Source organism: Palaemon carinicauda, chromosome 27, assembly GCF_036898095.1.
Source record: "Palaemon carinicauda isolate YSFRI2023 chromosome 27, ASM3689809v2, whole genome shotgun sequence".
NCBI lineage: Eukaryota > Metazoa > Arthropoda > Malacostraca > Decapoda > Palaemonidae > Palaemon > Palaemon carinicauda.
This window is the reverse complement of record NC_090751.1, coordinates 24,285,880-24,298,025: the sequence shown is the minus strand read 5'-3', so window position 1 is coordinate 24,298,025 and position 12,146 is coordinate 24,285,880. Positions and strand designations below refer to the sequence as shown.

The following is a 12,146-nucleotide window of genomic DNA, read 5'->3' as shown; positions in this document are numbered from 1 at the left end:
ATTATGCCTTCACTTTTCATAATACATGAGCATATATAGCTTGGCCACCAAAAATGAAAAAAAAAAAAATAATCTTTATGTAGATGATGCGATATGCAGATAATGCTATTCTCTCCACACTGATACCCACTTGAATGTAGAGCTTTGGTTGCTGAATGTCATTAGTGTAAAACTAGCTACAATGATAGAATGTTGTAAATCATTATAGTATCATTATCAGTAGACCAAGGACATTGGCTCCTCCTTAACAATATATTTTTCATTGACAATTTCTATAGCTGCTTGTATTTCATTAGAAATTCAAAACATGATCTTTGTAGTTGCAAATTTCTTTTGAGGATTATATTCGTCCTATCTCTTGTCAACTTTCACTAAAAATAAAAATATAAAATGTCTAACCTACTTCCTGGATTTATAGTGATCTCTCAATCTTGAGAAGATGTTTTAAGACTTCAAGCCATATATTCCGCCATGTCTTCGTTACTGCTGTACTGTCGAATCTTCAGCAGCCGATTCTCATCGTAACTTGTTGAACAAAACTTTAATAGCTCATGAAATTCCCCTTTCCTGTTCTAAATATTGATCTCAGGTACCGTTACTCAATTAACTCTTTATGCAAGTGAAAATTATTCCCTATTCTGACCATCCTATGAATTCAGATTTTCTTCACTTCTCTACAGTAAAAGTTTCATGCCGGCTTTAACCAAGTTGCAAAATGGTCTTCCCAATCAAATAGTTGAATCGCTGGAATTTCAATGTCTATCTCAATATATCATGTTGATTGATTGGTTTGAAGTTTTTTTGGCATAACATGGGCACAATATATTATGTTACGTTGTCTTATTTGTAGTTAATTCTTTACTTTAATAATAATAATGATAATAATAATAATAATAATAATAATAATAATAATAATAATAATAATAATAATAATAATAATAATAATAATAATAATAATAATAATAATAATAATAATAATAATCAATATGCTCATATAAATGATACTGAATGTTTATAGATTTTTTTTATACAAATTCAATAATTCTTACTGTTTTAAATTAATTGATTATTTAACTGTTCCCCTTTTTCGCAAAAAGTACCCAGCCAAACTTTTTTTTTTCTTAAATATTTTGGTCAACGGCATTCTTTAATTCGGGCTATAAGTTTTATATAAATGTTTGTTACCACCATATCATCACTGCATTAAATATGATTAAATCTATATAAATGTACATCTTTCCGTTTTGATAACTTGTACAATTCGACCTTGAGTTTTCTCCGTGACCAAAAAAAAAAAAAAAAAAAAAAAAAAAAAAAAAAAAAAAAAAAAAAAAACAGTTGTCAAAGTTCATTGAACCCGTCCTAAAATCTATGATCGAATAGAAAAGCAGATAAAGTTTTGATTATGTCTTTTAAAACAGGTACTTAAATACATTTTACCATATAGAAATAAAAGTAATTATTATCACTACCTAATGAAATGAAATAAGAATTTGCAGACTTATTTTCTTCATAAGTGAGTTGCGTAATAATATTCATACTCTATTCGAAGGAAAATCTTAGCATCACTAAACTAATCGTTAGAGCTTAGGGTAATAGTTATTGATGATTCAAGACATGTTGCACTAAAATACCAGTAAGGAAATTATATTGATTCTTTAAAGAAGTTGACCGTAGCGCCAAGCAACTCGAAATTTCTAGATAAGTAGAAGGCGAATGTCATTGGTTCGATAACGTCATAGTGAAGGTCAAATAATTTCCTAAATCTAGTTCTAAACAGTAAAAATATATTATCAATAAAAAAAAAACAAAATTTAATAGTTTCACCAAACTTCATTTTGAATTTTAAATATTTTCTTTATTAATTATCTTCAGTTGCTGCATTCATTCATGTTTACAAAGGCAGAAAGGAATTTTAGCAGCAGTGTGCGATGAACAAGTGAAGGTGCAGTTCTCTGAACTCTTGCTTACGTTCACGGCTTTATTTATTGATTTTATTTTGCCCCCATTTGCATTATGTCGCTGTTTGGATCCTTAATGGCCGGGTTTGACGATGATCCCTTCTTTGGGTGAGTAAATGATCACTTATTGGTTGGTAATTATGGGGTTGAGTGCAATGTTGCCTCAGCCAGGAGTCACTGAAATGAGCGTAGGGGAGAAGCCTATTTTGACCAGTCATTGTGGTTCTTTATTTACATCATTTTTGCGGATTAATTGCATGAATTTTATGCCTATGGGTTACCTTATTTAGTTTAGTGTAGGCCTATCTGGGCTAAAATCAGAACTAGAGACCATAATATCCGCTTAGGGTAGACTTTGTGTTTGCCTAGGCAATGGCTAGGTTGAGATGGGACTGAATTTTTGTTTATTATTATTTTGGTTATATTAAAATATTAAACTTATTAAACGAGTTAGTCTGGGCCTATTTCGAAAATGTACAACAAATAGTTTTAAGGCCAACAGCCATCTTCGGGAGATTTTGAATTCATATTACTACAGGATTTAGGACATCATAATATTTACTCAAGTTTGATCTACTACCCCCACTTCATTCATAATTTCAAGTTCGAGGTGCAGCATGGCAATCACGTTGAAGATTAGCAATCAAGGAAAAGTTTAATCCTTCTTAACCTTGACCATTGTCACTCATGCTTATCAGCATACTGAACAAGTCGTCATTGTAGTCTGAAATCAGTTTTCTGAAGTTATACTTGAATTCATAATATTTAGTTGATTGGATAAAGTCGAAGCAATTACTGTAAAGTATTTTCCCCATTTCCACAAGCCACTATGTGGAAACAAGGAGCCTTTGTATAACAGCGGACAGAACTTACTGTATGTTCAGAAAGTGGGAATTTCCTTCTCATTTACTAGGCGCTTGTAAGCCGTGGATATTTTACTACAAAACCATTGTCCGTTTTTATACAAAACTTCTTCACAGGAACATCACCTAATCTAACCTACAGGCCATGTTCTTTCCTACTTACTTAAGAAGGAACTAACGTCCCTCAAGACTGCCTTATTCATAGCTGGGGTATTTAAAACGTCCCGGACAGTTTTTATTTTATACAAGTTAGCGAGAGTTGAAAATAAGGGAGTTATGGGTCATAGCCATCATTATACATATACGCCAAAAACAACGTACAATTTGGCATTTTTGTTCACTATAGCTAGAGCACTGAATGCACTTGGTATCCTTATGCCATTTATGTCTTTTAGGTCTTGTTGGGACTTTGAAAAAAAAAATCAGTGTTATTAAGTATACAGTACATTGGCGGATATTTTAGTCATTGTTAATTAGAATTTAGTATCTCGGTAATCACCAAATTCAGAAGATTTGATAAGTAAGGAGATAAATTCAATATATTCCCTAGGGTTAAACATCTTTAACAAAGTGGGCACCAAAGTTTATCGAAACTTGGGTTAGGGCTCGTCCTAGATTTAATACATCTATGGATTTTCTCTTGTTGCTTGAATATTTCTGTAATTTTTTGTAATGTTTCTTCTATAACTTCTGTTTCCTTAATTTCAGCATGTTGCAAATTCATGCCTATTGCTTAGCAAGTGAATTTTTTTCTGTTGCTGTTGTCTTAGATAAGAAACTACTGTATATGCAAGTACTGTACAGTATCAGATTAGCATTTAATATGTATCCCTAATTTGCCAATAACTGCTTACTTTATTGGAGCATATATGAGTTCATGATACAGTATTGTAATTGTCTAGTCGCTAGTGAGTAGAGGGTCTTTGATCACAATTGTTATTGATAAAGAAAAATGTAAACTAACTAAAAGGCAGGCTAATTCTTTAGGAATTTTTCAATGTCAATCATATGATTGAATGATACCCAAGTAATTTCTGAAGTTCATCTGTGCAATTTGTATCTTTTCATAACTTTTCTATTTTAGATTACAGTACATAAAGCCTAATACTGTACAGGGTATGTTCTTTTGAGTTAAAGAATATAAGCTAATGAAGGTTGCTGTCTCTCTTCAAATTGCATGCATTATTCTCTATTAGGTGATGTTTGCAGATGATTTAGTCATTTTAGCAGACACAGAAGACCTGTAAGAAAGGTTTTTTATCATGGAAAGGAGCCTGAGAATGGGAATGATTGAAGGTGAATATTGGAATGTTAGCGCTTAATGGTTAATAGTAGAGAGAGACATGAAGAGGTAAACAATTAAGTGAAAGATCATATACAGTTCTAAAAGAGTACAATGAGAAATCAGTGAAACAGTGCGTGGAAAAATCATGAAAAAAATTGAGAGAGAACTAACTTGAGTTGTTTTTTCAAGACTCAAGATGAAGACTTATATGACACTGTCAGGCTGGTACTATCATAAGTAGCTAAAACTAGGGCACTTAAGAGGAGAGAGGAAGGACTGCTGCAAAGAACCGAGATAAGAATAGTGAGATGGAGTACTTGAATATCTCTGATGAAAAAAAGGGCAAGTCAAGATATTAAACGAATGTGTGGCACTGTTTATTTAATGTAAAAGATAAGGCTAGGGAAACTCATGTGATACAGCATTGTGATAAGAAGTGAGGAGGTGGAACTAATCAAGAGAGCTATGAACATACTAATGATTGGAATGAGTGATGGGGTGTCAGCTTGTCGGATGGATTGATGCAAGGAGGAGAAATGTTGGTGGATTTGGACTAGGGGATGATGCAAAGAATAGAAATAAATGGAGAAAATAGATTAGAGCAGCAGTAATACAGCGGAACTAATAAGGTTGAAAGAAGATGGTGATTTTCTGTTCCGTTCTCATTTCGCAAAACCCAAGGCTAGAAATAACTGCAGGAAAATAGAAATTGCTCTGGGAATCAAATTACTGTATATGTATTTTATATCAACATTTCAGGCTATTGTTGCTTGTAGAAAATGGGGTTTAGCATAGTGTAGGGAAGATACAGCAGTCAAATTTTGTGCCATACAGTATTAGGGTATGGGTTGTTGTATAGGTAAAGCTAAATGGCTTCCTAAAAATGTGTGAAACATTGCAAAAACGTTCAGTGTGGAGAGTTACTGTTGGGAATCGTCATAGCTTTTATTTGTGTGAAGTAAACAGATTACATGATAAAATGAGACAGTGAAAATTTGTCTGAATATCAGTTAAAAGAAATATATTGCAAAACAAATGGGGTATCAAGAAAAATTTATCCATTTTCAAATTCAAAACAATCTCATATAGCCTACATTATAGAAAAAACAGAAATACTATACATTAATTTATCCCATATCCACACCTATAGCTCCAGTGGAGGTGAAAGGTAAGGTTAAAGTGAAAATATGGGTGTGTAAAGCTACGCCTAGGATATGTTAGACTTAGATTCATGGCCTGATAACTCTAGATTATGGATCTTGCCTACTAATAGAAGTTCATTTATTGACGCATAGAATCCCCAAAAATAAGAATTACGTGTATTCATCATTTTCTGTATAGTATTTTAAACAAAGCATACAAAATTATGTAACTGAATCAAGCAAAACATTGATAGTTGATCTACATTTGGTTTACTAACATTCCTCATTCAATGCAGTTCAGGTATGGATGAGCTCTGGCGGTACTCAAATGTTGTTTATGGAATGAATTTTTCTCTATACAGTACTGTACTGTAATAAAACGAATTTTAGTAGGTTGAATTTATTGGAGAATTGAGGAAAAGTCTGAATGTATTACTTTAAACTTAGGTATATGATTATTTACAAGGCAAGGGTACCCCAGCCCAACGTAACTTAAACATTCATGATCAAACAATCCTAGTCCACCCTTTGTTCACATATGTTAAATTTAGCGCTGTCTGCAGAGACAATTTTACCTGTGTCTTCACCAGACCCAAGCCACTGGTAGTTATTGCTGCATCCTTCTGGTGTGCATATGACCCACTTTTTTCTTGAAGATTTAATGCTTTTTATAAGTCTTAATGATATAATCCTATTGGTAAACTCAGACTATGTTTATGTGATCATAACTACTGTAACATTGGAGTTAACTGGTGTGGTCCACAGTAGCTAGGTTTTGTCATGGTATTAACTTCTAACTGGCAAGAGGTTAGATGTTTTGATTACTAGAACAGCCTGAGCAGGGGGTCTTGCTGCATGCTGCTCAGTAGGCTACCTTCTTGTGAAGCATTATAGTTATTGCAATGGCGGAGGATATTTTGGGGTGCTAACAGTATACACACTTGTTATTATGCTAATCGTATATGATTACCACAGTGGACCTTGAATATTGGATATTGTGCGTTTGTAGGTAGTAGGTTGGCCAGGGGACCAGCCAGCCGTTGAGATACTACCACTAGAGATTTATGGTATCTTTTGACTGGCCATACAAAACTACATTGGATCCTTCTCTCTGGTTACGGTTCATTTTATCTTTGCCTTCCCATAAACTGAATTGTCTGGCCTATTCTTTACATATTATCCTTTGTCCTCATACACCTGACAACACTGAGATTACCACACAATTTTCTTCACCCAAGGGGTTACTGCACTGTAATTGTTCTGTGGCCACTTCCCCCTTGCTAAGGGTAGAAGAGACTCTTTAGCTATGGTAATAAGCTCTTCTAGGAGAAGGACGCTCCAAAATTAAACCTTTGTTCTCTAGTCTTGGGTAGTGCCTTAGCTTGTGTACCATTTTTCCTTTCATCACTGGGCTATTTTTCCTGCTGTAGTCCCTGGGCTTATAGCATCCTGCTTTTCCAACTAAGGTTGTAGCTTGGCAAGTAGTAATAATAATAATAATTAGGTATTGGTCTTCCCTTGGGACATGTAGGCAAGGTCATTGTGCAAGGCATTTGGAAAGTGGGCATAGCCTAGGATGCAGTTGCCTTGAGCATTAGATGTATTTTGGCAAGGAAAGTATATACCATGTTCAGCACAACAGACCATCATATGATTCTCCAGTTGGGGTCTAAATTCAAATATTTGGTAAAGTTGACAGAATGCATATTTTATGTTGAAATTTTTCCACTTACAATCTTCATTGCAAAGGATGGTCAGAATTATGAAACATAACTTTTGAAAATCCTCTCTATTTTCTTTTAGTGTTTATGTTGCATAAAGTAATACAGATCTTTATGCATGCATCCTAATTTTTCTCTTTTTAATCAGACTTTTATATAGCCGCAGACTTGCAAGCTCTTTTCACAGGCCTGTTAAATTGTTTCCCTAAGTACAATGCCTCCCTCTGGCTCAAGGTAGGCATAACATAAATACCGTACAGTACAGTTTAATGTTCTACCACTTTTGCGAACTATTTATCACAATATGGCTCTTCACTTCCCTTCATTTCTCATTTACGCTTCTTATACATTGCATGATTAGTTTAGAACTTGAACAGGAAAACTGGTGACTTTTCAGAATTTCCAATTGTAACACTGCGTGTGTGATTTAAAAAGAATTAGGTTTGTTCTGTAACTGGAATACAAACCTACGTTATTTATTAGGGGTTATTGCTTTTAGTGAAGCTGAAAGGACAAGCCATTAAAGTTTTAGCGAGGGCTAACTACCCGTTCCACTAGTTAGTTAGGGACTGTTGGGATTCTTTCCTTATTGTATAAAAAAATATTGCCAAATGGTAACTGTTTATAATAAACTCTATTGAATGAAATAATCATTCAGGAAGTCAAGAATGATTTGGCATTGTTAATGCCACCTTGTTAACCCTTTTACCCCCAAAGGACGTACTGGTACGTTTCACAAAACTCATCTCTTTACCCCGATGGACGTACCGGTACGTCCTTGCAAAAAAATGCTATAAAATTTTTTTTTTCATATTTTTGATAATTTTTTTTTTAGAAAATTCAGGCATTTTCCAAGAGAATGAGACCAACCTGACCTCTCTATGACGAAAATTAAGGCTGTTAGAGCAATTTAAAAAACATGTACTGCAAAATGTTCTGGGGAAAAAATAACCCTTTGGGGGTTAAGGGTTGGAAATTTTCAAAGAGCCTGGGGGTAAAAGGGTTAAGTACTTGTAATATTTTTTAAGCATATTGCTTAGTTGGGACCACTTATACTATCTATGCAGCTTAGCCTTGGAATAAACTACAGACCCATAAATGGGCTTAGCTTAATAACAGGCCTGGTATCTGAGGAAATTGAAATAATGATCGAATGGTTGAAGAAAATAACAAGAGCATGTTTATATTCCAGACATTTACAGTAAAATGTATTATATGAAACATTATTAGTCAAATTATTTACAGTGACTGAGAATGAAAAATATTAAAAAGATTCTGATAGGTAGTGACAGCTTAAAGAATGGCCTAATATGAGAATAATTGGGAATAAAGTAACAATGTTAGGGAAAAGTGTAAACAAACCTAATGCCTCATTTTTTCATACACTTATATCCTTCATTCAAGATTGTTGTGATTTATTTTTAGCAAAGTTGTTGTAAGAAGAATTTATTTCTGCTACACCATTAATACCAATGGAGTCATAGATAAACTAAAAGTTTTTTGTACTTCTCATCTTATCTATTTCCTTATTTCCTTTCCTCACTTCGCTATTTTTCCCTGTTGGAGCCCTTGGGCTCATGGCATCTTACTTTTCAAAGTAGGGTTATAGCTTAGCTAGTAATAGTACTAATGATAATAATAATGATAAAAATAATAATATTACAGCATACAGTTGTTTATCAAATAAGTCATAGACAAGATCCTATATTGGATATTCAAAATAACGGTTATTTAGAGTATCGGTCTACATAAGCCAGACATGATCTATTAACACAATGGTTATTGTATGTAGTACAGCAGTACTACTTAATTATTGCAGACCCAAAGAGTGCATGAAGGTTGGGATTTCAAAATAACATCTCCCAAGGTGAAGCAATGAATAGTGAACGGTTGTGAACCCCTTGGATGAGACAATTTGTCTTGAATGGCAAAATGATGCTCCTCATCTGTTGGATGCGTGACTGGTTAGTGTGGTTTGATGTTTCATACCAAATTGGCAGTTTAGTTGAAAAATGATATAGGTAGTAGGTTGTACAGGTCACCAGCCACCTGTTGAGATACTACCACCAGAGAGTTATTGGGTCCTTTGACTGGCCAGAGAGTACTACATTGGATCCTTCTTCCTGGTTACGGTTTAGTTTCTCTTTGCCTACTCATACTCTGAATATTCTGGCCCACTCCTGACATATTTTCCCCTGTCCTCATACACCTGACAACACTGAGATTACCAAACAATTCTTCTCTCAATGTGTTAACTACTGCACTCTAGTAGTTCAGTTGCTACTTTCCACTTGGCAAGGATAGAAGAGAGACTTTAGCTATGGTAAGCAGCTCTATTAGGAGGAAGACACCCCAAAATCAAACCTTTGTTTTCTAGTCTTGGGTAGTGCCATAGCCTCTGTACCATGGTCTTCCACTGTCTTGGGTTAGAGATCTCTTGCTTGAAGGTACACTCGGGTACACTCTTCTCTCTTATTTCTCCTCATCTTATTTTGTTTTAAGTTTTTATAGTATATGAAATATTTGTTTTGGTGTAGTTACTTTTCTTAAAGTATATTATTCTAATTGTTAATTACTTTCCTATTTCCTTGTCTCCTTTTCTCACTGGGCTATTTTCCCTGTTGGAGTCCCTGGGCATAATTATAGCATCCTGCTTTTCCAGCTAGGGTTATAGCTTAGAAGCTAATAATAATGATGATCATAAGGTTTTGTATATTGATATTAGATTTTATTACCTCATATATACAAGCTGATGTTCACCTTCTAATGAAAGCAATGCACCAAATATGCCTAAAACCTTGAGTTCAGTATACTGAAGGTCAGTCACACAGGTGAGCTATTTATAGATTTGGCATCTGTGCACCAATAGATGAGGCTCGGAACACTTGTGATGTTGAGGGAAGGATGTCTTGTGGATTGTTGATGAAAGTGTTGCTGATATGTTTATTGTTGTGTGGGCTTTGTTTACATGAGGGTGTGTGTGTGTGTGTGTGTGTGTGTGTGTTTTTTTTTTTTTTTTTTTTGAAAAGACTGGATATGAGAGATTTATTTTAATGTTACTGTCCTTAAAATATTTTATTTTATATTTCGTTGTTTCCATTCCTCACTGGGTTATTAACCCTGTTGGATCCCCTGGTCTTATATCATTTTGCTTTTCCAACTAGGATTGTAGCCTAGCAGTTAATAATGGTTATGTAGGCGTTGGTTGTGTTAACAATATTATTGAGACAATTAGATAATTTTGAAATATTGATGGCAATAGTCTGATAAGTGTTTATTGGTGATTATTTTCGTAAGGGCTTTGTTTTAGGGAAAGGCTTTTATTCTTGCCTGATCTTGTAAGTAAAGATGCTACTGTTCCTGGAATAAGTGAGACTTAGTGATGAACTGATGGTGTTTATTAGTTGTTCCTTTCCTCACTGGGCTATTTTCCCTGTTGGAGCCCCTGGGCTTATAGCATCCTGCTTTTCCAACTAGGGTTGTAGCTTAGCAAGTAGTAATAATAATAGTAATAGTTGTTGTCAACTATCAGGTGATAAGTGATGGACGTGTGCTGTAAATTCATTTATATACTGTCAAATTTTGATTTATTTATTAATTTGTTGATCATTTATTATATTAGGAGAGGTATTGTAGTTTTAAGTGTTCTATTTATCACAACGGATTTTTAAAATTAATATTTTATATTTTCGAACTGTTTATTGTGTAGCTTTATATTGAGAGAGAGAGAGAGAGAGAGAGAGAGAGAGAGAGAGAGAGAGAGAGAGAGAGAGAGAGAGAGAGAGAGAGAGAGAGACCCTAACTCCTGAGCAGAGAAAGGCCTTCTGTCTTGTGAAAATCCATATTTCTTTAAACATCTGCACTATGTATGAATAAGTTTCCACAATGAGCTAATCTTCGTTTCCCGTAGGAAAATGGTATAGAAATGAGTAGAGTGATAGAAAACGTTTCAAGCAAATGCTCATGATATGAATTTTATTTAGATGTGGATAAAGTTTATAACCAACAATAAACACTTCACATTTTAAAATGTAAGTATTCGCCTGGTTTAGCTTGAACACTGTTAAGGCTAGAATTGAATTTAAGATTTGCTTGTTGACTCACAAAGCACTTACAAGTGATAAGCCTAAATATCTTCGTGATTGCTTGGTCCTCTACCCTGAAGCTACCAGCGCCGCTGTAAGAGTTAGACATGCTAATGACCCACATAGACTATTCGAAATTAGTGTGAATCATGCAATAGGAGGAAGAACGTTCAGTTATGCTGCACCGAGACACTTCAACGACCTTCCACTCGATGTCAAGAATAGCAAAAAAGTGGCAGCTCTCCATAAAAACCCGAAGACTTATCTTTTTAGAAAGTGTTATAATAGTGACCTGAAAACTATTAAGCCTGAATACAAATGCTAGCGAAATAACTGATAATGATACAGAGCAAAATATTAACTGGAAAGAAATTATTTTCACACACCAAGGGCCGCCTGAACAGACTCTTAGTGTCTGATGGAGGGCGAGAAATAAACCCGTAAAAGTAAGTAAATAGGGATTGTAATTTTCAAGGTTTTATTAAGGGATCGTTGACCTATCCAGAGTGGTTTGTTTTCCGGATTTAACACTTTTGTACTAGAGAAAAGAGGAATGTAGCTTTCATATCTCTCTCAAAATTTATTAACTTGCTGTCCGCTCATGAGGCATACGTTGGGGAAGTTTTTCAATTTCATTTATCGAAGGGATCGCCAAATTTCTTTTTTCCTATTTTTCACACGATCTCCCCCAATCAATTCCCTTTTTATCTTTACAAAATTACGCACCTGGTCGGTTGGTGACGTGGTTTTTGTTTATATTGAAGGCCATGGCAACTTGATTGTGGAGGTTAACCCCTAAAAAGTTTTTTTTTACGTCTGCCAACGAAATGGGGAGGAGGTTATGTTTTACACCCTGTGTGTGTGTGTTTGTTTGTTTGTTTGCGATTAGCTTCCTGGCCACAATTTTAATTGTAGATTAATGAAACTTGCAGGGATTAACTGTTATGTAAAAAGCTAGAAATTTTTAAATTTTGGAAGGTCAAGGTCACGGTAAAGCAAATTGTCTAATTCACGTAATCAGCCATAAGTTTTGACATCGTTGTCACAGAGCCTTGTAACGTAGTTCATATTTGAGTGTATGAAAATCCA

General features: G+C 34.5%; 1 protein-coding gene across 3 annotated transcripts in view; it reads left to right on the top strand.

The window, feature by feature from the left end:
- Positions 1-1,900: 1,900 nt before the first annotated feature.
- The window catches only part of Mlf (myeloid leukemia factor), a 78,754-nt gene continuing 68,508 nt past the window's right edge, over positions 1,901-12,146 (top strand). Inside the window, exon 1 of one of the 3 annotated variants that reach the window (XM_068350867.1) lies at positions 1,901-2,069. In XM_068350867.1, coding sequence (XP_068206968.1) covers positions 2,017-2,069 — 53 coding nt within the window. In that variant the 5' untranslated portion in view covers positions 1,901-2,016. The remainder of the gene's footprint in view (positions 2,070-12,146) is intronic. The other 2 variants (XR_011040088.1, XM_068350866.1) reach the window with 2 other exon arrangements.